Source organism: Mesoplodon bidens (genome assembly GCF_964165515.1).
Source record: "Mesoplodon bidens genome assembly, chromosome: X".
Lineage (NCBI taxonomy): Eukaryota > Metazoa > Chordata > Mammalia > Artiodactyla > Ziphiidae > Mesoplodon > Mesoplodon bidens.
The window spans coordinates 79284249-79312073 of record NC_138163.1 but is presented as its reverse complement, the minus strand read 5'-3'; the positions used below and the strand labels follow the sequence as shown (position 1 = coordinate 79312073).

General features: G+C 35.7%; 1 protein-coding gene across 1 annotated transcript in view; it reads left to right on the top strand.

Moving 5' to 3' along the window:
• The first annotated feature begins 1216 nt into the window (after positions 1 to 1216).
• CHIC1 (cysteine rich hydrophobic domain 1) overlaps positions 1217 to 27825 on the top strand; it is a 36727-nt gene continuing 10118 nt past the window's right edge. Inside the window, exons 1-3 of the mRNA XM_081223311.1 lie at positions 1217 to 1563; positions 12351 to 12405; positions 18201 to 18356. Of these exons, the coding sequence (XP_081079437.1) occupies positions 1271 to 1563; positions 12351 to 12405; positions 18201 to 18356 (504 nt within the window). The 5' untranslated portion in view covers positions 1217 to 1270. The remainder of the gene's footprint in view (positions 1564 to 12350; positions 12406 to 18200; positions 18357 to 27825) is intronic.

Here is a 27825-nt window from a genome sequence, read left to right as displayed (position 1 = left end):
CTGCTGCTGCCAAGTATGAAATAGTTTGAGACATGGATTGGAAACTCAAAATATGTGATCTCTGTGACATTTTAGCGGGTGTGGGGAAGATAGAATATTTGAAATGGAAAATCTTGGACAGAAGGTCACCAGAGACCTTAATAAATTACTTAAAATTCCCGAGACTGCTTTGCCATCTATAAAATAGATAATGATGATGCTTACCTTACAGGATTGTTTAAGGGTTAATTGAGGTATTGTATGTGAAAGAGTCTAGCCCAGTGTCTGGAAAATGGATGATGTTAATTAATGTTTCCTAGGGTTGGAGTCCTCCCTCCACACCCTCCATTTCCCTCCCCCCACCAAAACTCCAAAATTCAAACATCTTTCAAGATGCCCAAAAGGCACCACTCTACGAAGCCCTTCCAAACAACTTCACGTAGTATAGCCCTTTGGTTAAGAGTGCTAGGCTCCTGGAATAAAAAAAGACCCCCCCAAGTTTAAAACCAGGTCTGTCATTTAGTAACTCCATGACCTTGGGCAAATTACTTACCCTTTCTGCATCTAGGTTTCCCACCGGTAAAATGAGATCATCACGGTACATATCTCATAGGGTTGTGAAGTATTAAATGAGATATGCACATAGAGCACTTAGCACAGTCCCTGACACTTAGTAAGTCCTCCATAAGTATTGCATAATAGAAGTAATAGAAAGTTTCCTCTTCAGTAAAATGTTAATAAAAATGCCTCCCAGGGTGTGGCAAAGTTCTGCTGTAAAAGTCTTTTAAACTGTAATGCTGAACAAACGTAAGGGATTGGTGTATACTTTAAGATATATGGGGCAAAGTTCTAACCTCACTTTTATAGAATATCCTTTCCCTGCACTGGAGGGAAGGGGGTAATAATACCCATGATTAATTAATAGGAAATAAAACCAGAAGATACGTCCCCGGGAAACAAGCAGCAGAAGCCCAAACAGCAGTATTAAGAGCAGCACCCGCATACCGTACCTCGACAATTCCCAGTAGTTCACCTCTAACGCCCCCCTTCCCTTGGAGTCGCGCAAGCGTACACTGATTTTGTTCCTCTCTCCCTCATGCCCCCGCCTCCAACACCCTCCGCCCCCCCACCCCACCCCCCACCCCGTCTACCCCACCACGCAGGCGCATCTCCTTAAATCCTGTCCCTACCCCCCTCCTCTTTCTCTGCATTTCGTTCCCCCTCCTCTTCCAGCACCTCAGCAGGTTCAAACTCTTCTGCGTGAGGGTGGCGGTGATCGAGAGGTCACGTGATGAGCATCCTGCTGCCCAACATGGCGGAGTTCGACACGATCTCGGAACTGGAGGAGGAGGAAGAAGAAGCGGCAACGTCGTCGTCGTCGCCGTCGTCGTCGTCGTCGGTATCGGGGCCCGACGATGACGAGGAAGATGAGGAGGAGGAGGAAGAAGAAGAGGAGGAGGAGGAGGAAGAAGAAGAGGAGCAGGTGGAGGAGACGCCGCCCCCGCCTCGGGTAGTGAGCGAAGAGCATCTGCGGAGATATGCCCCCGACCCTGTATTGGTGCGAGGCGCCGGCCACATCACTGTGTAAGCGAGAGGGAGCCATGGGGTTTGAAAAGGCTGAGATTTGGCGACAGAGGAATAAGGCAATCGAGGGGCCTGTGGAGTGGGGGAGGGCTGACTGAGGCATATAGTTAGGAAAGGACACCTGGTCTAAATGGAGAAACTGAGGGAGACAGGTGTAAAGGAAGTGAGGAGAAAGCAAATGTGATGCACCAACACCAGGTAAAAAGTGAGTATAGTACAGGGAAGTTAGGGGGTTGGGAGCCAGAGGGATTGGAGTAGGGGTGAGTCTCCTTGCTTCTGTGTATGCTGGCGATGAACAGTCTTTAAACTGCAGGATGTACCAGCGGACTCTTTGCCGCCAAGATTGATGTCTGGTGGAACACGGTGACAGCTGTAACAAGTGACGAGACCTAGGCTTGGACACTTCAAAACAGAAACATAATATATTTTGTGAATAACATTATAGAATATCCACCCATCCACGTATTCATCCATCCATTCTTCCTATCTAATCCCTTTGTAAATGAATTCAATAATCCTTTCCGTGTCTTGATCACTCCTCATTCTGACGTTCCTTAAATATCACACAATTAGAGGTTCAGGTTGAGAAGTAGCTATGAAACGTAGAAAGAGCAATGGATTGAGAGTGAGGGCTCTTATATGTTAGTCCCAGCCTTGCTTCTTACTGGCCCTGTGACCTTGGTCAGGTTACTTCCCATTTCTGGGCCTTGATTTCTCCATTGGTAAAATGAGGGGTTTGGAGTAGATGGTTTTTAAAGCCTTTCAGCTCTGAGATAATTTAACATACCTGCAGGAGATTTTGTATTCCCAAATATTAAATATGCAAACATTAAATATATATGGAAATTAGTCCCCTAGGAGCTGAGAATGATTTTTTGAAAACTCATACAGAGTTTTTCTTTTAAATTGACATCTTGGATCATATTTGAGAAAATAAAAGGGGGGAGGGACCTCAGCGTAGTAGTTGTCAAAGCAGAAGAAAAATTTAATGGTTCTTTGGGCTTTGAAGAGTGCTTTCTTGTTTTTATGTGCTTGGACAGTAAATACTTGGAAGTTTGAATGTTGTGTCATGTTCATCCTCTTAATTATGCTATCATTTACTGAGTTTTCAAAATAGGACTATTTTTTCCTATCAAGTCATGCTGCCTGTAGTTTTGATAATGACTCACCTACCCCTCTGACTTTCAGTTGAGTTCATATTATCTGAAATCATATATTATGCACCACCTCCCTCCGTCATGTTAGCTTTTAATTTTAACATGCTGAGTATTTTAATTGTAATATACTTTTGTGATCTTTGCATGAAAAGTATTAAGGAAGATTTTGAAATTGTGGAAGAGTGTGGGGAGATTTTTAGACCTGCCTTTTGGTTAGGCAATTTTAACACAATTTTTCTTGGTCCAAGAACTTTGCAGATAGCCTACAATGTTCAGATGCCAGCTTACTGCACTGTTTTATTTCCATTCCTTTCATCACAGGGAAACAATTTATTACTCAAATTAATTATGATTCTGGTACCAAAGGCTACTTTCATGCAGATTATTTCATATGATCAAACAAAAAAGTTTTTTATTCCAGTCCATAATTTTATATTCCAGCATTCCTCACCTTCATTTTTTTCTAAAATTCAGAAAACAAAGAACAGGCAAGAAAACAGAATTTAAGTTCCCTGAAACTTATTTGTGGTTCCATTCTACTCCTCACACAACCATGGTGAAGTACTTAACAACCTATTTTCAATTAAAAGCAAGGCACTGACACTTGCCATGCCCAGGCCCTTATGACAGGTGTAATGTCCCTCTCAGCTTAAAAATTCTGGAATAAGGAGTGTGAAATAATGGTGCTCATAGTAACTGCTGGTATTAATTGAAGCCAAAACCTGAAAAGCAGCAAACCAGTACTTGAATTGCTAACCAGTGTACATAGTTTGGAAAATTACTTAGTTGTATTGTACACATTCTCTGACCTAGAAAGCATGTTTGATGTTAAATGAGAAACTGGTCTTTCTATGATAGGAAAACCTTCCTTACAACAGGTAAAGTAAGATCCTTAGGAAATAGTTAATCTAATTCTGAGACGTGTAAAATATCAGCCTCTTTAATTTTTTTCTGGCATGGGAGTATTAGTTGCCCTATCTGAATGAAATATTTCTTATTCTCTCCCATTCTTATTTTTTTCATTCTTCGTGCAGTCATCTGTTCTTTAGAGGATGTTGTTTTCTTGCAAAGTTTAAAATTTGAGAACTATCACCTCAAATTCAGTATATCTTAAACCCAATTTATTTTCCCTCCCCAGATTGGCTGTGCATTCCAGTTGCCCCATTTCTGACCCTGATACTGCCATTCCAGTCTTCCAGGGTAATATTTCAAGTCCTTGAGTCATTTTTAACTCTTCCTTCTCCTTGAATTGCCCTTTGCCAGTCTGTCCCAGAATTATGTCATCATGCCTTTTAAAAGGTCTATTAGATTATTCATTTTCTCCATTTCTACTGGCACCTCTCTAGTTTGGGTTGCCATCATCTCCTGCTTGAATTGCGGCCACAGTCTGCCACCTCTCCCCACCCCAATCCATCTGCATGCTTGTGCCAAACTAATTTTCGTAAAACACGGTTTAATCATGTTACTTTCCTGCTGAAACACCTGCACTGGATCTTAATTAGGTTTGAATTCCTGTGCTCTCTTCCTCCACCCTCAGAGATCATGGAGTCCCTCTGCTTGTTCAAAACTCACCCCTCCACTTATGCTTTCCATACCCTACTCTTCCAGCCTCCTCCCAGGCAGCCCCTCTCTCTATAATATTACCTCACTTAGCCTCTCGATTGGCTCAGCCTGTAAACATATTCAGTCTCTCTAATTCTTTAAAAATAAAAGCCTTCCTAGACCTGCGTTCCCCATTGGCTATTGTCTAATCTCTCTTCCTTCTGTCTCCAAATTTCTTAAGAGTAGCTACATTCACCATATCTGTTTCCTCTTCACCCTTCTGTAATCTGGATTCTGCCACCATGACCACAGACAAACTGGTGTCATTAAGATCACCATGACCCTCCTGTTGCTAAATTAGTGGGCATCTTCAATTTCCTATCTTTCTGGTCCTCTCTGCTGCATATAATGACTCCCTCTTTCTCAGAGGCTTTTACTCCAGGGGTCATAAACACACTGGCCTTCAGAGGCGAGACGGGTCACAGAAAATAGTGCAGCATGAGTAATGATGGGGCCTTAGTTGAACTGGAAGGCATATGTTTTACCTAAAGGTATTCAAACTCTGATTAAAAAAAAAAAAAAACATTTTGCCAGCCAAACAAATCTAGGAATTCCTTGGCCACTTCACTCTTCCTGGTTCTCCTTATATTTTTCTGGTTATTCCTTAACTGCCTCATTCATGGGTTTCTCTTCCTTTCTTGCTCCTTGAATACTAGTGATCTCCAGGGTTTTGTTCTCAGCCCACTATTCTCATTCCCTGCTCTATCTAGATGGTCTCATCTTGACGCTCATGGTTTCAATTATCTGATGTCGCCCAAATATGTATCAGTATCTCTATACCAGACTCTACTCTGACCCTTATCTGGACTTCCTCACCTAATGGCTCACTGACATCTTAAATTCAACATATTCAAAACAAAACTCATCCTCCCCGCCTCACACCCCCATCCCAACCCCTCAAACAATTCCTCCTATTTCTGAGTTCTCCAACTCAGTTAAATATACCTCCTCCTATCCCATTATTCATCGGTTGTTCCTCTTTCCCACTCAATCTTCTCACAGCTAAGCAATCAGTGGGTATTAATAATATATGACCTAAAAATTTCTTCCTTTCCTCCCTACCACCACTTCCCTGATTTAAGCCCCTTTCACCACCCTACTAGTCATCTTGTCTTCATCCTTGTCACCTCCAAATCTATCCCTCAGCCTGTTGCTCGATGGAGACACCTCTTTCCTGTTTAAGACTTCTGTGGTTTCCCCTTCATCCATAGGATTGAGTCTAAGCTCTATAACATGGAATATAGAACTGGACCCTGCCTATCTATCAGCCTAATTTCTTGACATTTCCCTTTACTGCTTGTATTTTCTTATTCACAGCATGCTGTTTCTTATCTCTTTGCCTCTGCTCAAGCTGGGGCCTTCATCTAGAATCCCAGTACCTACCACCCTTACCTCATAAGTCACCACCTCCTGCAAGTCTTCTCTGCCCTGAATAAATTGGAAGCAGAAATGGCAGGACAATCACTGGTTCCCTCTGAATTCTCAGTGCCTAACACAGTGCCTGCCCTGAAGTAGACACTCAGTAAAAGTGAGTTGAATAAATACTGGTTCACTTTAGTAAAAATATGCCCACTATAGTGTGTGCTGTATTATAGGCCCTCAACAAATACTAGTTAGTTGAATCATCCTCTGGAGAGTACTTGTGTTTCTGAGCATAGATACAATACTACCAGATTTGGGGTGGGGGGTATGGCATGTCCTTACCTCTGAAAGGTTTGTTGAGCAAGACTTTATGTGTCAGAATACCCCCGTGTACTTACATCATCTTTACACATTGGTTTTCTTGTTACTTATCAAGATATCATTTAATGTCTTATCAATCAATTATAATTTTTGAGAAGTCGAATGACCTAACCAGAATAATTGTAATTCCAAATCTGAGATGATGATGATGATCATAAATGGATATTTGGGTATCTTTTTTCAAATTAAAAGTTTTAAGAAGTGTCATTAAGGCAGATATATTTGATGTGTTACTCATTGCTGTATATATGCCCAGCACAAAGAACAGTAACTGCCATCTTCTATATGTCAGTATGCCAGTATGATGGGCACTACCATTTAAATATTGTATAACATACCTAAAATATTTTATTAAAAGATACAAGAATGCCTTTAATATATATATAAATGGCTAAATTAACTCCCACAGATTTGAGGTTTTAGAAATAGAAATAATGAAATGTCTCTTGTAAGTATTGTTTCAGAAATACTATACATTTGAATGATGTAGCTTAGTGTCTATCATTTTTCATCTTGATATTTTTAGGATGAATATTTGGATCCACTGTATTGAATTATAAGGAAAATTACATCTCATGAGATTTTTTTTCTAATTTATAGGTATTACCACACTCTTTATATTACTTAAAATATATAGATATTTATCCTTGATAATACAGCTGTATAGAAATTAGTAGAGATGAGAGGTTACCAATTCTCAGAAATATATAAAATTCTCATTAAAATTAAAAGAGCCGAAATGATTATATACAGAATTGAAAAAAGATGGCCAAATTTGCCAAACAGTGCATTTCTGCAGAAAGTTAGAGAGCACTACAAATATTGAAACTTCTCTAATCAGTGAATGGAATGCCTTTTCTGTAAACAGCTGTCTTTGAGGAATTACAGTGAAGCATTGTTAATTTGTGTTTGTATAAGGTAAGTATTTTATAAGATTTTAGGCTTTGAGAATACTGAAGCTATGGTAACTTGTCATTTTACAGGGCAGCAAGACATGATTATTTCCATATGGAAGATTAAAGAAATTTAACTAATTTTTAAAAATTTCTTTTAATTGAAGGGCGTAGACTTTCCTTTTTCTTGGTATAGTAAATAGAGATCAGTGCACGTTCTTCAGAATCAGTGTTACTATAAGTGCATAGTTTTCTAGTGAAATGGTTTTTGTTGGCAGAATTTTACTACACTTTGATGTGTTTTCTTAAATAACCTGAACACATAAACTTAAATTTGAGCAAGGTTTTCAAAGGCTGATGTATAGTCATTTTCAAAATAATTAAAAACAGTAAGGGGTATAGGGAGGGAGAAAAGAGGGAAGAGCAACTATAGGACCCATCCGTCTTTACCTCAGTTTCCTTTACTCCAAAGAATTGTCCAAGAAATTAAAATTTGGGGCATTGGAGACACTTAACAAAATACAATCATTAAGAACCACCAGCTGGGTCAGCTTCAAACACATAATAGGCTCTATATTTAATGAAGCCGATAAAATGACAGTGTGAGCAGTTCCCAAGTGCCTTTGTCTAATGCTGAAGAATCCCACATCTTGACTCATGTCTGTCACTGATCAGTAATGGGTAGATGAGCTTGTCTAACCTCTGTGGACTCACAGTTCTTAACTTAATGGTTTACTTATGAAACAAAGCTGAGGTGTTCATTTAGCAAGAGCCATTTCAACATTTTACTAGTAGCTACTAAGTAAAATGTTGTGCCTAAGATTATTTAAGTACTCGTTTTAGGTGCTGAATATCTAGTGGAGAAGTTAAGGAAAGAAATCCCTGGTAGGCAAGAACAGAATTGCTACTACCTTTTAGCCAAAATTATGAGAATATATTGGGCCTAGTTTGCTTATCTTTATACCTTTTGAAGTAGATAAATGTAGGCCATAATGGAGTGTTTTAAGAAGCAAAATGACACTTTCCTTACCATTTCTTTTTGTTTTTTTTTAATTTTTTGTCCACCCTGCATAGCTTGTGGGATCTTAGTTCCCCGACCAGGGATTGAACTTGGGCCCTTGGCAGTGAGAGTGCAGAGTGCTAACCACTGGACTGCCAGGGTATTCCCTCCTTACCATTTCTAATATACTTTTTATATTTTAGAAAAGGCAATCCATTTTTATATTAGAGAAGAAAATTTGTAATGTGAATTTAGCAAGCATTTTTTGAGAACCTGAGCACTGGGCTAAGCACTATGAAGAATACAGAAAAAACAAAGTACAGGTCTTGGTTTACAAAGCTAACAGGAAAATCTCCTTTAAGAAATTGGTGTGGATCAGCGAAGAATAAAAGAAAATATTTTATTAAATTTTGAATTGTGTAGTACAGGTTAAAGTTGGCTATGAGTGTTCAGAGAAAGGGAAATCCATGAAGGCTTGCAGCAGGGGTTGACTTGAGTTTTGAGGACTGCATTGGATTTAAACTAGGGAGAGGAAGCAAGAGAAACCACATGAGCAAAGACAAGGGCCAACACAGCAGTGGCAATGGAAAGGAAGGAAATGATATGAGAATGATTTCAAAGGAACAAGTAACAGGACTTGGGACCACCTGGATATAAGCAAGGTGCAAAAACTAGGAGAGGGAAGGTCCAAAAAATGATACCAGGGTCTAGGTTAAAGAGAGTCAATGTGCCATTGATAGAGATGAGGAATTTGAAAGGGGGGGAGCCAGTTTCCAATAAAAGGTAACTTTTAATTTTAGATGTGTTCACTTGAGGTGTATTATTTTGTAGCAAGATATCCAAATGGAAATTGTTATTTTTGTTGTTGTTTTTTTAAATTTATTTTATTGAAGGATAGTTATTTACAATGTTGTGTTAACTTCTTCTGTACAGCAAAGTGATTCATTTATATATATGTATATATTCTTTTCCATATTCTTTTCCATTATGGTTTATCACAGGATATTGAATATAATTCCCTGTGCTATACAGTAGGACCTTGTTGTTAATCCAATCTATATATGCTAGTTTACATTTGCTAACCCCAAACTCCCACTCCATCCCTCCCTCACCCACCCTCCCCCTTGGCAGCCACAAGTCTGTTCTCTATGTCTGTGAGTCTGTTTCTGTTTCATAGATAAATTCATTTGTGTCATATTTTAGATTCCACATATAAGTGATATCATATGGCATTTCTCTTTCTCTTTCTGACTTACTTCACTTTGTATAATAATCTCTAGGTCCATCCATGTTGCTGCAAATCGCATTATTTCCAAACGGAAATTTTTAGTATGCAATTAGAGATGAGGGACTAGAGCAAGTTGGGAAATATAGAACTAGAGATATAGATTTGATGGTCATCAGCATAGAAGTGATTATCAAGGCTATTAAAAATAGATGAACTGTTGTAATTCCTTTAGAAGAGGAGCAGATGACTAAAAGCTAAACTTTGGGAAAAGACAAGAGTGTTAGGAGAGAGTGAATGAATCGGAGAATGTTAGGAAGGAGTGGTGAACAGCATCACAGGCTGCAAAGTCAGGGGGGAAAGTTCTGAGAAGAGGACATTGAGTTTGGCAATAAATAAGATTAACTTGTCTTTCTAAATAAATTTACGGAAAAAAGGATTATTTTCAGTAAAGTAACAGCATCAAAAGAGAAATTTCAGAAGGTTAGGGACTTCCCTGGTGGTCCAGTGGTTAAGACTCCGCACTCCCAACACAGGGGCACGGGTTTGATCCCTGGTGGGGGAACTAAGATCCCACATGCCACACGGCACAGCCAAAAAAAAAAAAAAAAAAAGCCAGCATGTTCATTCAAAAGGTTAAAAAAGGAAGGGATAGTATTAAGGAAATGGAAACAGTGACAACGAAAGTTCACTTGTCTGGTGATAAATGCAAAGAGAATAGCAAAGCTAAAATTTTTTTAAATAATAGAAATATTCCATGCATTTTGAGGAATACATCTGTCTACATCTTCTATGTATTTGATATGTAGTAAAAGAATGGCAACTGGGAAAATCTATAATGGCAGCAGTCTCTAATGGAGGCAGGAACATATTATTAACATTGTATCTAAAAGGCAAAAGGGAATTCCCTGGTGGTCCAGTGGTTAGGACTCAGTGCTTCCACTGCAGGGGACACGGGTTTGATCCCTGGTCAGGGAACTAAAATCCCACATGCTGCACTGCACGGCCAAAAATAAATAAATAGGATTTTTTTTTTTTTTTTTTTTGCGGTGCGCAGGCCTCTCACTGTTGTGGCCTCGCCCGTTGCGGAGCACAGGCTCCGGACGTGCAGGCTCAACGGCCATGGCTCACGGGCCCAGCCGCTCCGCAGCATGCGGGATCTTCCCGGACCGGGGCACGAACCCATGTCCCCTGCATTGTCAGGTGGACTCCCAACCACTGCGTCACCAGGGAAGCCCTAATTTTAAAAAATAGAAGACAAGCTATAAGAATGGAAATAGAGCTCTGCTTTCAAATGTATCATGTCTACCTTCTATAAATGAAACCTGTATCTATTTCTTTGTTATGCAATAAGAATTAACTGTGGAATAATGAATTCAATTACATCTTCTTGACTAGTGATAAGGTCACTATTTAGCTAAATATGATTTGAATAAAATATGTTTCTTGCTCTATTAAATATTTGTCATGTTACTGATTGCTTAGTTAGTACATAATTACAAATATATATTTAATACTAGAGTATCAGTTTCTCAAACAGCACCTGAAAGTTGCCATAAAAATTCATGTACAAGAGTACCATTTTATGTTTAAGTTTGGCTATACTCCTCTATGTATAGATTTAAGGGGAATGTTATGAGAATGTTATTATAAAAGTGTTATGCTCTCGTTATATGTTGTACTGACACCTAGAGAAGTAATGAAGTTTTTAATGAAGTTAAGGTCCTTTTATAATTGCTAATTAATTTTCTCAACTATTTTAAAATATAGAATTTGTTGTTTTAAAATACATTTTAAACATGCAAGGTAAAGTATATTTATGTACAGATATGTACCTTGCTGCTAGCTGCTAAATATAGTCTTTTTGCACAAAAAGAGCGCAAGGATTGGCTTGTGTCCTTGAAGAAGAGCTATTAGCATAAATGATACAAGGAGACTATGATTCTCACAGAGAGTTTTAATAGGACATTGGATTCTTAAGCTGTCTTTAAAGTGACCCTAAGACCAAAGTTTAATAAATCAGTAGAATCAAACAGGACATACAGTAGCTCATTATTCAACAAACTTTTATTAAGCACCTACTAGATTCCATTGTGCTTACTAAGCATAGTGGAAGATAGCAAAGTAAATAAGCCATAGTTTCTGTTCTCAAGGAGCTTAATATAGGACAGAAAGAATTTAGGGATTAGCATTTGAATTTTGGTTGCCTCCTCTTACAATGTGACTTTGGGCAAGTCATTTGATTACTTTTTGAAAAAAATTTTTCTGAATGTCAGCTTCCTTCTCTGTAAAACAGAGATAACAATACCTCTCTTGAAGGGTTGTGAATTTTAGAGGTAATGTATTTACCTAACACAGTGTCTAACCCATGGTAAGTAGATAGTTACTGGTAACTGTTACTATTATTGTCTACCTCAAAAGGAGTTCTTATTAAATGTTAGTGTTTTTTGCTTACACTAACATAAAATTGTAGTCACTCTGATATATCATCTAACATGCAGGAAGTGACCTTTGTTATTCCTACTGAAATCAATCACCAAGTAGGTGAAGGAAGGCTTATAAAAAATCATTTTGACTTAGTACAGATTTCAATGAGTGTACTTGAAGAAAGTCAGAGCTTTTGAGGCTGGGATCTGTTTTCTCAAAATTGGTTGAACATATACGTAAAAGTCATTCATAAGGATCAACCTTTGAGTATCTGAATAGTAACTGATCATAAGTTGTCAAGCTCTGTAGTTCCAAATGTTACATTAGTTTTTATTAGGAATTTTCATATATCCACAGAAGTAGAAAGAATAGTATAATCCACTCCCACATACAACCCATCAGCCAGTTCCAACAGTTATGAATTAAAATGGGTTTTAACAGAAATGTTTCAATCAAAAGTTGTGATATTTCCAGCTCTGTGTCAGTGTTTCTCTATTATTTTTTAATCTCATATCATGGTTCTAGTTAGAATCCTACTTTAACATTGGCTCCTTAAGTTTCTTTTACTATTAATTTGGATTAAGAGTCAAAGATTTATTTTCTATAAATATCAAATTATTTTTAGGACATGCTTTTAGGTCACAACATCAAAAGAAAAATGCATGGCTTTGTAACTTTTTTTAAGGGAAAGAGTTAAATATGCTGGGTAGAATATATTTTGTTCTGTCTTTGTTTTTAAGGTTTGGCTTGAGCAACAAGTTTGATACTGAATTTCCCTCAGTTCTAACAGGGAAGGTAAGTGAGAGTTTGCATTGAACTTTTCAATTCTAAAAGCATTGTTTTATGGCTTATTTAGTGTTATGACAAGTGCTTTGACTCACTGTAATGAAGTCTGATAATAAGAGGTCAGGGTAATTGGAGGCTATGTCGTTAGTGACTGAAAGCTGTCTCCATGACTACTAGCATATGACCAGCTATTTTGTTCATGTCCATTAATGCCAGCCATTATTTACTTATCTGTTCAGTTTTTCCAGTTTTGCCTTTTTTCTCAGCACTGGTAGCTATAATTGTTTTCATTTAGGTCAGTAATTTCCAATGATTTTAGAGTTAACGAAGTTATCAGTGTTCAACTTTGTATCACTCTATGAATTTTAAAGTGTCCTGTGATGTGATTTGTTATACATCAAAAAATCAAATTTTTGGTTGGACATTTTTCTGTCTTTTAGATAGCTTGAGCTTCTACAATTGGATTCACTGCAATAAATTGTTATTACCTTTTTGTTTCCTGATTCCTCTACACCCAGTAGTATCTTCTAGCATCGAGGCTCAATATTCAAAGACTTCCTAGGATTCAAAACTGTTTGGAAAATCCTCTTACAACAGTAATGCTAACTGCTAAACCCAAAGGAAAAGGTTCTGACTAAGGCAAAAAGAATATATAAAACTCCTAGTGTATTGTCAGGTACTTACTAGCTTCACAATGTAAGTTTGTGGTTGTTATTGATTTTTTTTTTTTTTTTTTTTTTTTTTTTGTCGTACGCGGGCCTCTCACTGTTGTGGCGTCTCCCGTTGCGGAGCACAGGCTCCGGACGCGCAGGCCCGGCGGCCATGGCTCACGGGCCCAGCCGCTCTGAGGCATGTAGGATCTTCCCGGGCCGGTGCACGAACCCGCGCCCCCTGCATCGGCAGGCGGACTCTCAACCACTGCGCCACCAGGGAAGCCCTTATTGATAATTCTTCATCAGTATATCCCAGTTTCACCCTGATTGATTTTCCAATTTTCTCTACTCACCAGCTTTCAATTTTAATTGCTTTTGCTACTTTAACCTTCTTCATCTGAGTAATCGTTTGTTCTCGGTCCCAGCAATAATTTGTTCTCTTTGACTGTTGACCTTTTCTGTCTCTCCTGATGTATAATGTCAAATCATTCCATATAGTACTAAACAAATAGTGATAGTCCCTAGGTAAGTGAACATTAGAAAATATGTGGCCATTTATCTGTTTAGGATACAAAGAGCCCTTTGGTTTGAGATTTTGGCCTCACTCTCTAGTATGTTCTACCTTCCTATCCCGATCATTTAGAATTATTCACCAATTTAAACAGCAGTTCAGATTTAGATTTGTTTTATATGAATTAATCATAAATGTTTTTTCCAAGGGAAAAAATAGCTATGGAAAAAAATCTCTTGAATAGTAATTTGTCTGTGGAAAGATGGCAAATTCAATATTAAAATTAAAGAGAATGTAAATTAAAGCATCTCCAGTGGAAAACTTGTTCTTTATGTTTCCCTTGATGCTGCTACATGTGTTGTCTGGGCAGTTACATCCAGCTTTATTATTGATTTAGTTTAAAAAAAGTTTGAATTACAAATCCAATTAACTCTAGAAAATGAATAATCAAAAAATATGTCATAGAATAGAGTTCCCAGGCGTAAGAATTATCCATCTTTGAAATTGGCCACTTTTATGTGCTCGAGGAATCTTCAGAATATTTCTTTACACCTCTTCATTTCTTTCCAAGACTTCTAAAACTAGAAATTCCACCAGCACAAAAGATAGTTGTTTTTTAAACTAGGGACGTAGGAATATTAAGCTGCCTTTGGTATGCATTCACACAACCTAAATGATCTGGATATGAACTGTTCTTAAAGATATCCATTCTTTTCAGGTGACCGTTTTCGTAACACATAATGATTGGATATTTATTCTAGTATGCATTATTTAAATGCACAAAATTTCTCATATATTGAATGAGGCATAAATGATACAGTGATGTTTTTCCTAGTTTAGTGTTTGGTGATGAAAAAACACTAAAAGGAATTCTGAAAGTCTGATTTGTTTCGAAGTCACATGATGACTTTATTTTCTCTTTATTTATTTTCTCTTTAATGAGATGATTTTTCTCCGGTAGGCACTATTTCATTTGTATAGGTTATTTTGCATTATCAAAATGCATCTTTGATAACTGTGGGGTCTTGAGAGGCAAAAAAGAATTTGCATGTTTCAGAAAAAAACTAAAAGATAAAAAAGGTTTGAATTTCAGACTTAGCAGCAGTGTAAGTATATTTCAAAATGAATAAATGCAGTAGGTAAAATAGAAAAATAAATCTGCATTTTACAAAACCAGTATTCCAGCATGAGTGGAATTCTATATAGCATTTATGCCTAAACTAAGCAAAATTGTGGAGTGAATTCTGAAAACCTCAAAAGCCATTTTGTTAAGCTCTGTGGCTCAGTATTAATTTTGTGCTTCTTATGTGTTAATGCTTTTAATATAAATGAAAAGATAATCTTTTATATTAAGTTAAGGAAAGATTGTTTCCTCCTTTCACTGAAGATAAGTCCTCCTGTCGTGATAGGACATATCAAACAGGTGTATACATACAGATTCTGGTGACCAGAAAATGAAAGAACCACAGAACTTCAGAAAAGAAATAAAAGCTTCCGGCCCTCAGCTTGCAACAATTAAATGGTGTTACAGGGAGATTAGTGTGCAGTGTCGGGAACCATAAACCATAAAATCCACCTTTACTATTGCGATCCAGTATGACAAGTGATTGATTGGGTTGTGTTCCCCATGATTGAAGGAGGCAAATCAGTCCTGCTGGGTTTTGCTTAGATTTTCTTCTGTTTGCAAAGTCTCTTGCATCCTGTTATAAAATATTATGACCCTTTCCCCCACCTTTATGAGCTTTCTTTTTTCTTTCTAAGAAAGTCAAAAGGAATTAAATGTTTCTTTACAACCTGCCATTCAGCTACAAAGTAAAGGGCTTCCATCTAACCTTCATTACTAGAAATACTCAATTATATGGAAGTAAATGAGTAAAATGTTATTAACTCTGATTCCACACAGTTAACTAAACATTTCTTTCACGTTGTTTAAAATCAGGAGTTAACCAATTCTCATTTCCTATGCCTTTGTCTCTGTTTTATGACTTTTACTGTTATTCAAATACAGATTTTTTTTCAAAGACAAATCTGGCTTCCTTTTAAAGTCAAAATGAAGATTTCAGTTTATTCTTTGAAATTCTAGTAAAAGTTTTCTTTGCAATATGTTTCTGTTATGACTTCAAAAAATTTGAATTCTCATTTTTAGTAACTTGACTGTTTTAGTTTTTAATTTGTCCATAGTAAGAGAGTACTAACTGTGAATATTGTGTTAAAAGTGGAAAGTACTGGTGGAGAAGAAGGAAAATTGCCACATTTTAGAAATGCTTTTGTTAATTCATTTCCAGAAGCATGTAATGAAAGATAAATCTTATAACAAATTTTATATACCTTGGCATATAATTTACTTCATTCATAGTGTTTTAAACAAAAATCAAATTTTACATTTTGGATTGATTCATTTCTGACTTCAGCCTTATTCTTTTTCTCGTCTGTGCTTACATGCTTTTAAATAAAAGTTTTAAATAAAAATTTTACTTTTTAAACATAAATTTAAATTCTAATTACAAGCACTTAAATTTGTAAATGGACAGATTTAATAATTTTATGAGTTTATATCAAAATTTGCCATATTTAAAAAATGTATTAGTGTTTCTGGATACACAGTTTAAAGAAAATTGATAATAATGTTATATTACAGATTACAGCTAAATATATAAATATATTTTCCTTATTTTAACTTCCATTTGCTTGCTCAGTGGCTCACTAGGAAAAAAGAAGTTGAATATCACTGTTTGAGAGGTAAATTTTAAGATAGCAACTTAGTACCTTGATTTTAAAAAGAACGTCTTTTAAGAATTGAAAAACATTAAATTTGCATTCAAAATGTAGCAGTTTATCCTTTTGTTTATAATAGACTGTGTAACAAAGCTGTGGAGTATTAAGTTACCTGATCCAAACCTTCAGGTGATACTCCATGCAAAAAAGAGCTTTGCTTTGCTTTCTCCAAATCTAGTCAGATATGGTTCACTGACTTCCTTTCTCAAAGCATTCTAGTTAGGAGGTCCTTTCTAAGGTATAATTTCCATTCCCTGTGAGGTATGTAATTGAAAAATTATTTACTTCATTTTATAGATGGGAGACTAAAACTCACAAAAATTAAATGAACTTACCTAGGATTTTTTTATAACTAATAAGAAACTAGAATCTAGATCTTTAGTTGTTGTCTTAGTGTGCTTAGCCTGTTGGTGTTTTCTATTTTCAGTTATAAGCCATGGTTCTCTGAATTTATTTTCATATTTACTCCAGATATTTAGTCATTTATTTGGAATTCTTTTCACTCAGTGATTGTCTTTAGGTCATATTGGAGAATGAAATCAGTTCAGTTTCCTCCTGTAAATACAGTTCTGAGCCTTACAATTTCACAACTTGTTAACATATTAGGAAGAAAATCTAATTTATAGATTAACATTATTGGGTGGCGTGAACAATTTTAATAAAGCTAGTATAATTATTTAATGTTTAAATCATGATGGTACTGAATTCTGTGGTCATGTTTCTTTCTAACATCTGCTAATAGGTATGTATTGTAGTATTGATTCTAAGACATGTTTATTAAAAGACAAAAATGTAATAAATTGATTCCTCTAATACAATTTTTACCTGGAAGAGTTATAAAGCTCTGTATTTTTGATACCAAACATGCTAGTGGGGTTTTTAATTTACAGCAGCTTATTTTTCCTAACAATTTCATAATTTTTGCTTGTACAACCAGATGGCAGAATTTTTTTCCCATAGATTTTACAGTGTGACAGCTTTCTAAATGAAAGGGAATCATTTTTGTGATCCAGAAATGTGATTTCACTGAAAGCAAACTATTTTTAGTATACCTTTGAATTGTATAACCTTCCAGCAGAGTTTCTTGTATAAATCTAATTATGCCTGTCATGCTCTTGCCTTTGAACTGACTTTGTCATTGTTTACAGAGAGGCACAAGCAGCCACTTCCAGGAATGGAGGTAGTAATTAAAAATATTAAATTTGTGTATTTAAGGATCTCTGAACTTCTAAAATTTATAGCAGCTATGAGTCCATTTTATGCTAATATTAAGACTGTTTTTTGAATGTGATCACTCCTCACTGTCTTTTGTTAGTGTAGCTTTTCCCTACAAACAATGGCAAGTGTTAAAATTATTATCTTGCAAATTTGCCAGGGAGAAAACATTTGAGAGTTGCCTTTTTAAAGATAATCCAGAAATATTGCCGAGGTCTAAATTTAATTCTATTTACTCTGGTAGTATTTAGGTTTTATTGTTGCATTATGCTTCTAGTCTTACTCAACCTTTAGTCTGAGTGACTGGAGACTATATATAATATTGCTTTAATAATGAGAATATTTGTAAGAAAACTGCTTGACAGGTATCCTTTACCACCAATGTTACTGTTGTCATTTTATTGTTGGTAATTTCAAAAGATTGTTTTCGAACATGAGAATAAGTTCTGTAAACATGAAATTATATTGTTTTGCTTTCTAATGTCATCCAGGAGTATATAATACATATTTATAGGGAAAGATAGGGAGGACATATATTTAGACGTGTAATTCCTTAAAGTACTTGTAATAAGACAAACATTTTCTTTAGATTTAGAGATAAATAGTAGAAAGCTGCCCACAGACTCTTAAAGATTGCGCCCTTGTTGTAGGTGGCCCCAGAAGAATTTAAGACCAGCATTGGCCGTGTGAATGCATGTTTGAAAAAGGCTCTCCCAGTCAATGTGAAATGGCTGCTGTGTGGTTGTCTCTGCTGCTGTTGCACACTGGGTTGCAGCCTGTGGCCCGTTATTTGTCTCAACAAAAGAGTGAGTAACCATTTTATTGTGTAATAATAATGGGCTAACGTTTATTGAACACTTGCTGTGTGCCAAGTACTTTACAGAATTTATTAAATTCTCATAACAATGCTGTCCTCATTCTAGATATAAAGAAACTAGGGGTCAGAGAGATTAAGTCATTTGTCCAACCTTTATCAATGCTTTATCACTTAATATGGGTTCCAATCATTATTTTAAATAAGTGCAAAGTAAGTGGAGTACTTAAGTAAATATAAATGTGACTGGGATACTTATTCTTTTTACAAAACCTGAAGCTATGATTTAAAGTATTTCCAAGCCACAGGTATATGGGAGAGTTTCTTCTGATCTGAAGAAAGGCAGAAGTGAGAGTAATCTACGAAGTTGGTAGGGGAAATCCTTGTTAGTTTTGAACATGTCGAAATAACATTCTGACATGACATTACCAGTTATGTCATGGATTTAAGACTACTACATTTATCTCGTCTTCTTTAAAATTTTATTTTGATCTTTAGAATGATTTTTTCCCCCAGTGGGAAGATATTTTTAAACTTTATAATTGAAGCCAATGAGGAAAATTAATTCATTTTACCTACAGTTGTTTTGCCTGTACCACATTGATGATTTCATTTAAACTTCTAAATAATAATTAGCCTACTGAACCATATTCAACATCACAGCACCTTGTGGGGGTATAATTAGTGATGCAGTTGTTTCATAAACCAAAAAGATTCCCAACAAGTACTCATTACATTTTCCTCTCCATCTTTCTCTTGTCCTCCTTAATGTCTACTTCAAAAAAACAAATAATAAAATACTGCCACCCCTATAACTTTTTGAATGGAAAATTAGACATTTTATTAATTCTCTTGGTCACTACCAGTAGATCAGAGCTTTATTTTAAATAGAGCTTAGTTTATTGTTTGTCAAAGCATGAACAATGTTCTCAAATGGCTTTCTATAAGTTAAAAAAATGACAGCATAAATTTATTTCTTTAATTGTCATATCTTTTAAAAGTTACAAATCAATAACTCCTACCCATCCTCATTATTTTTAAAGCCTCAATATGAATTCATTATGGGATTTTTTCATCACACAAATATAGCCAATTTCAATTACTTAAGAAGAGAGTTTTTGGTTTTAATATTATCCAGGATCTTTTTTTCTGATGACCTGTTTATGTATTTGCCTCTTTATTAATACCTCCACCACAAGGCCTGAAATAGAAACAATTTATTCAGTCATGTATTTTACTATGATCACTACTGATATGAAATTAATACTGATGCTGTGATTTCTCCCCATCTCCCACTACTTTGGTTAGGAATTCATGTTGAAATTGAGGCATCAGTGTATTCTTAGATCATTAATCTGTCAGTTTTAAAAAGTTTATTTAGTACAGATATGCAAACAGTTGTCCTGTGGGCTAAATCCAGCCCACTCTGTTTTTTAAACATTTAAATCAGTTGCCAGCGTTTAAAAATTAGAATATTTAAAGTAAAATTTGAAACAGCCAGCGTCTCTTGTAAAATCTAAAGCTCTGGCAGTATTGGACCCATATGCCTATATTTCAGCAACTGGCCTTTGCTGAGTGGTGGCTCCTTCCTTTAAATAGGACACGTGGTCTCTGGTTCACCATAGAACTACACAGCATTAACATTATTTGCCTTGCTCTGTACACTTTATAGTTATGGCCATTGATTTTGTACATACTATGTTAACACACTAGACAATGAAGCACCAAGCACATGCTGGTAACCTTGTACAAGACACTGGCCTTTCTGGAGCCTCAATTTCCTCACCTATAAAATCCAGATAATATTAGTTACTTTTATGGTGGTTGTGATGATGAAGAGATTTAAGGCCCCTCACTGCTACTGCTTTTTTTGTCCACATGGAGAAATAAAAAATAAAATACAACTATTTAAAAATGGCTCTAGCCATTTCTAACGGGGTATCTAGCTTCATAGAAGTCACGTCTGTGTTTATCCACAAAATAAAATGGAAATAATATGATTATTCTGCCCTGTGTCACAAGGTTGCTATATAAATGAATGATTGTAAAATGTTTCCAAGAAAATAACTTCTTTGTAAACAGTCTGCCTTGTGAACTCTTTTTTTTCCCCTGTATACGTCATGGACATTTTTTTCCAGCAAATTAGTTGAAAGAAAAGAAATACAGACCAGAATGCCCTGAGCTGCTCCTAGTCTCTCTTGGCTCTGGTAGGATTCTAAGCTTACATGACATATGAAATCAAGGTCATTGTTTACCCATTCTTACATTTACCACTGTGATATTACAGTCAATTTTCAGGCCTAATCCTGCCACCATCCTTAAATTTGATATTACTTTTAACATTTACCTTTTTTGCTCTAATATTTGCTAAACTGAGAGGGATGTTCAGAGGGAAGGGACTGTTATCTCAGTCTTACAACATGAACATTTTGTTGTTTTCCCTATGATTTCCAATTTCATTCCACTGTTACTGGAGAAGATACTTTGTATGGTTTTAATCTTTTTTTATTTATTGAGGCTTGTTTAGTGGCATAACATATGGCCTATCCTGGAGAATACTCCATGTATACTTGAGAAGAAATTTGTATTATATTGTTGTGGGGTGGAGGGTTCTGTATATGTCTGTTAGATCTAGTTGGTTGACAGTGTTGTTCAAGTCCTGCCTTTCTTTACTGCTCTGCAAAGTTGATCTATCCATTATTGAAAGTGGAGTATTGAAGTCCTGTTATTGTAGAAATATCTATTTCTCCCTTCAGACTTGTCAGTTTTTGCCTCATGTATTTTGCAGGTCTGTTGTTAGTTGTGTATATATTTATAATTGTCATTTCTTCTTGAAAGATTTATATTTTCATCAATATATATTGTTATGGAATTAATGTTTGTATTCCCTCAAAAGTCATATGTTGCAGCCCTCCCCTCTAATATGATGGTATCTGGGGGTGGTTGGTATTTTGGCCTTTGGGAGGTACTTAGGTTTAGATGAAGTCATGAGGGTGGGGTCCTCATGGTGGAATTAGTGCCCTTATAAGAAAAAAATAGAGAGCTTGCTCTCTATCTCTCTACCATGTGAGCAACAAGGAAGTTGTCTATAAGGAACTTATAGACAACAATAAGTTGTTCTTCTATAAGGAAAAGGGCTCCCACCAGAACCCAAGCAACCATGCTGACACTCTGATCTAAGACTTCCCATACTCCGGAACTGTTGTTTAAGCCACCTAGAATATGGTCTTTTGTCATAGTAGCCTGAGCATATTAAGACATATACTGTCCATCTTTATCTCTTGTAACATTTTTTTTTACTTAAAATCTATTTTGTCTGATATCGTCTATCCCAGCTCTTTTACTGGTTACTATTTACATGGAAAATCTTTTTCTGTCCTCTCACTTTCAACCTACTTGTGTCTTTGAATCTAAACTGAGTCTCATGTAGACTCATGGATTGTATTTTTTTGTTTGTTTGTTTTTTTGTTTTTGTGTTACCATGTTATGTTAAGATTTTTTTTTCTTTTTTTTTCTTGGGATGTAGTTGTTTTACAATGTTGTGTTAGTTTCTACTGTATAGCAAAGTGAAGTAGATAGAGTTCCCTGTGCTATTCAGCAGGTTCTCATTAGTTATCTATTTTATACATATTAGTGTATATATGTCAATCCCAATCTCCCAATTCATCCCACCCCCCTTCCCCCCCTTGGTGTCCATACGTTTGTTCTCTACATCTGTGTCTGTATTTCTGCCTTGCAAACTGGTTCATCTGTACCATTTTTCTAGATTCCACATATATGTGTTAGCATACAGTATTTGTTTTTCTCTTTCTGACTTACTTCACTCTGTATGACACTCTCTAAGTCCATCCATGTCTCTACAAATGACCCAATTTCATTCCTTTTTATGGCTGAGTAATATTCCATTGTATGTATGTACCACATCTTCTTTACCCATTCCTCTGTTGATGGACATTTAGGTTGCTTCCATGACCTGGCTACTGTAAATAGTGCTGCAGTGAGCATTGCAGTGCATGTGTCTTTTTGAATTATGGTTTTCTCTGGGTATATGCCCAGTAGTGGGATTGCTGGGTCATATGGTAATTCTATTTTTAGTTTTTGAAGGAACCTCCATACTGTTCTCCATAGTGGCTGTATCAATTTACATTCCCACCAACAGTGCAAGAGGGTTCCCTTTTCTCCACATCCTCTCCAGCATTTATTGTTTGTAGATTTTCTGATGATGCCCATTCTCACTGGTGTGAGGTGATACCTCATTGTAGTTTTGATTTGCATTTCTCTAATAATTAGTGATGTTGAGCATCTTTTCATATGCCTCTTGGCCATCTGTATGTCTTCTTTGGAGAAATGTCTGTTTAGGTCTTCTGCCCATTTTTTGATTTGATTGTTTGTTTTTTGATGTTGAACTGCATGAGCTGTTTGTATATTTTGGAGATTAATCCTTTGTCCATAGGTTGGTTTGCAACTATTTTCTCCCATTCTGAGGGTTGTCTTTTTGTCTTGTTCATGGTTTCCTTTGCTATGCAAAAACTTTTAAGTTTCATTAGGTCTCATTTGTTTATTTCTATTTTTATTTCCATTACTCTAGGAGGTGGGTCAAAAAAGGTCTTGCTGTGATTTATGTCAAAGAGTGTTCTTCCTATGTTTGCCTCTAAAGAGTTTTATAGTGTCCAGGTCTTACATTTAGGTCTTTAAATGGATTGTGTTTTTAAATCCATTCTGCAAATCTCTCCTTTTAATTGAGAGTTTAATCTATTTGCATTTAAAGTGATTGATGATAATATATTAGTTTGCCAGGGCTGCCTTAATTAAGTACTACAGACTAGGTGGTTTAGCCAACAGAAATGTATTTTCTCACAGTTCTAGAGGCTGTAAGTCTGAGGTCAAGGTGTTGGGAAAGTTGATTTTTTTTTTTCTGAGGCTTCTCCCATTGGCTTGTAGATGGCCGTTTTTCTCCCTGGGTCTTCACCTGGCCTTCCCTCCATACATGTCTGTGTCCTAATCTCTTCTTATTAGGACACCAGTCATACTGGATTAGGACATACTCTAATCATCTCATTTTAGCTTAATTACCACTTTAAAAACCATATCTCCAAATAAGGTCACATTCTCAGGTACTGGTGGTTGTGACACTTGAATATATGAATTTTGGGAGAACATAATTCAGTCTGTAACAGATAAGGGAGGACTTTTGCCATTTTGTCTTTTGTCATTTCTGATAATGGAGCTGGAAAACAACTCCATTACTTCCCTATTTCATATTTAATTGATTTTTGTAGTGCACCACATGCCTTCTCATTTCTTTTGTATATATTTTTAGCTATTTTCTTAGTTGTTACCCTTGGGATTATAATTAATATCTTAAGCTTGTAACACACTAGTTTGAATTAATAATACCACATTAACTTCAGTAATATACAGATTCTGCTCCTGTGCATCTACATGCCACCCCATATATGTTTTATCACAAATTACATCTTATATATTGTGTGTCCATTAACATAGATTTAAAATTATCATTTTATACATTTGTCTTTTAGATCATATAGGAAGAAAATAGAAGTTCCAAAACAAAAACAGAACACTGTTGGCTTTTATATTTATTTATGCAGTTACTTTTACTAGTGTTCTTTGCTTTATCATGTTGCTTGAGTTATTGTCCAGTGTTCTTTCATTTCAGCCTGAAGGACTCTTTTCAGCATTTCTTACAGGCAATTCTAATAGCAGTGAACTCCCTCAGTGTTTACCTGGGAATGACTTAATTTCTCCTTTTTTTGAAAGAATAGTTTTGCCAAGTATAGAAATCTTGGATGACAGGTTTTTTTTTTCTTTTTAGCACTTTAAATATGTCATCCTACTGCTTCTGAACCTCATGGTTGTTGATATCAAATTGGCTGTTAATCCTATTGAGTATCTCTTTGTACATAACAAGTTGCTTCTCTGTTGTGGCTTTCAAGAGTTTTCTTCTTGTTTTTGGCTTTCAAAGGTTTGAATATAGTTTCTCTCAGTATGGGTCTCTTTGAGTTTATCCTACTTGGAATTCATTGAGCTTCTCAGTTTATCTTTTCCTGTGTGTGGACTCAAAATAATACCTGATGTACCTTGGTTTCAGCCTGAAGAACTTCCCATAATATTCCTTATATGGTAGGTCTGCAGGGAATGGATCCTCTCAGTTTTTATCTAAGAGTATCTTCATTTCATCTTTACTTTTTATATATAATATTTTAATTAATAGCCTATTTTTTGAACAATTTTAGGTTTACAGAAAAAAATGAGAAAAAAAGAGTTGCCATATATCTCCCTCAGTCAACCCCCAATTTTCCCTATTATTAACATCTTGCTCTATTGACGTACAGTTGTTAAAACTGATGAGCCAATATTGACACATTTATTATTAACTGAAGTCCTTAGTTTACATTAGAGCTCACTCTTTATGTTGTACATTCTGTGGGTTTTGGCAAATGTATAATGACATGTATCCATCATGTATACCAATCTATCATCATATATACCAATATACTTTGTATCCTGCAACCTTTCTATAATTGCTTATTTATTCAAGGAGTTCTGTTGATTTTTCAGGATTTTCTACATAGACAATCATGTCATCTATGAAGTAAGATAATTTTGTTTCTTCTTTCTCAGTATATACACCTTTTATTTTCTTTTTCTGGTCTTATTGCATTATCTAGGACTTCCAGAATGATGTTGAAAAGCAATGGTGAGAGGGAATATCCTTGCCTTGTTCCTGATCTTAGTGAGAAACTTTGAGTTTCTCACCGACAAGTATGATGTTAGCTGTAGGTTTTTTGTAAGATGTTCTTTATCAACTTAAAGAAGTTCCTCTATTCCTAGTTTGCCAAGAGTTTTTATCATGAATGAGTGTTGGATTTTGTCAGATGTTTTTTCTGCATCTATTGATATGATTATGTGACTTTTCTTCTTTAGCCTGTTGATGTGATGGCTTACATATTAATTGATTTTTGAATGATGAACCAGATTTGCATACCTAAGATAAACCCTACTTATTGTAGTATATACATTGTTGTATTTCTTTGCTAATGTTTTATACAGATTTTTGCATCTATGTTCACGAAAAATATTGATCTGCAGTTTTCTTTTCATATAATACCTATGTCTGGTTCTGGTATTAGGGTAATACTGGCCTCATAGAATGAATTAGGAAATACCCCCTCTGCTTCTGTTTTCTGGAATAGATTGTAGAGAACTGGTATAATATCTTCCTTAAATGTTTGAACCTATCTGGTCATGATACTTTCTACTTGGGGAGGTTATTAATTATTGACTCAATTTCTTTAATAGATATAGGCCTATCCAGATTGTCTATTTCTCCTTGTGTGGGTTTTAGTAGACTGTGTCTTTCACATAATCAGTCCTTTTCATCTAGCTTATCAAATTCATGGGCATAGAGTTGTTAATAATATTCCTGTATTATCCTTTTAATGTCCATAGCATCAGTAGTGATAACCCCTATTTCATTTCTGAAACTTTGTAACATTTTTGTCTCCTCTCTTTTTTTCTTAGTTAACCTGACTGGAGGTGTATTAATTTTACTGATTTTTTCAAAGAACCAGTTATTTATTTTGTTGATTTTCTCTATTGATGTCCTATTATCAGTTTCATTGATTTCTACTCTAATTTTTATTATTTCTTTTCTTCTTACTTTAGATTTAATTTGCTCTTTTTTTCCCTAAAGTGCAAGCATATATGATTGATTTAAGGTATTTCTTCTTTCCTACTATATGCATTCAATGCTACTGGTTTTACTTTATCCCACAAATTTTGATAAGTTTTGCTTTCATTTACATTTAGTTCAAAATATTTTTTAAGTTCTCTTGAGATTTCTTCTTGAGCCATGTGTTATTATAGAAGTGTGCTGTTTAATCTCAAAGTGTTTTGGGGATTTTCTAGCTGTCTTTCTGTTGTTGATTTCTGGTTTAATTCCATTGTGGTCTGAGAGCATACATTGTATGATTTCTGTTCTTTGAAATTTGTTAAGATGTGTTTTATGACCCAGAATGTGGTCTGTCTTGGTATATGTTCCACATCAACTTGAGGATAAACTGTCATTTGCTGTTGTAAGATGAAGTCATCTGTAGATGTCAATTATATCCAGTAGATCAGTGGTGCTGTTGAGTTCACCTGTGTCTTTACCAACTTTCTGCCTCCTTGATCTATTTCTGATAGAGGGCTGTTGAGGCCGCCAACTATATAGTCAACTCCTCTATTTCTCCTTGAAGTTCTGTCAATTTTTGCCTCACATAGTTTGATGCTCTTTTGTTAGGCATATACACATTAAGAATTGTTGGGCTTCCCTGGTGGCGCAGTGGTTGAGAGTCCGCCTGCCGATGCAGGGGACACGGGTTCGTGCCCCGGTCTGGGAGGATCCCACATGCCGCGGAGCGGCTGGGCCCGTGAGCCATGGCTGCTGAGCCTGCGCATCCGGAGCCTGTGCTCTGCAAGGGGAGAGGCCACAACAGTGAGAGGCCCGCCTACCGCAAAAAAAAAAAAAAAAAAAAAAAAGAATTGTTATGTCTTGGAAAATTGACCCTTTATCATTATGTAATACCTCTCTTTATGTCTGATAATTTTCCTTACTCTGAAGTCTGCTTTGTCTAAAATTACTAAAGTGACTCCAGCTTTCCTTTGATTAGTGTTACTATGGTATATCTTTCTCCATTCTTTTACTTTTAGTCTGTGTATGTCTTTATATTTAAATTGGGTTTCCTGTAGACAGCATGTAGTTTTCTTATTTTTTGATCCATTTTGACAATCTGTTTTTTAATTGATGTATTTATACCTTTGATGTTTAAAGTAATTATTGATATAATTTTATTAATATTTACCATGTTACTGTTTTCTATTCATTACTCTTGTTCTTTGTTCCTATTTTTATCTTCCAGTCTTTTTCTGTCTTCTCTGGTTATAATTAAGTATTTTTATATGACACCATTTTTTATCTTCCCTTAGTATGTCAATAATCCTACTTTTTAATATTTTTAGTGGTTTCCCACTAAAGAGAGTTTGCAATATATATATACATACACAACTAATCCAGATCCACTTTCAAATAACACAGTACCACTTCCCAGGTAGAATAATTACGTTATTACAGAATATTTGCAATTCCTACCCCCATCCCTTCCTTATAACATTGTTGCCATTCATATTACTTATCCGTAAGCTGTAATCATGGAATACATTATTTTTATTAACAAACTGTTACCTGTTAGATCAGTTGAGAATAGAAGAAATAAAAGATTTTATTTTGCCTTCATTTATTCCTTCTCTAACACTCTTCCTTTATATAGATCCAGGTTTCTTATCTGTAGCATTTTACTTCTTTCTAAAGAACTTATTTTAACATTTCTTGCAAGGTGGGTCTACGGGTGACAAATTCCCTCAATTTTTCATCTAAGAAAGTCTTTATTTCTCCTTCA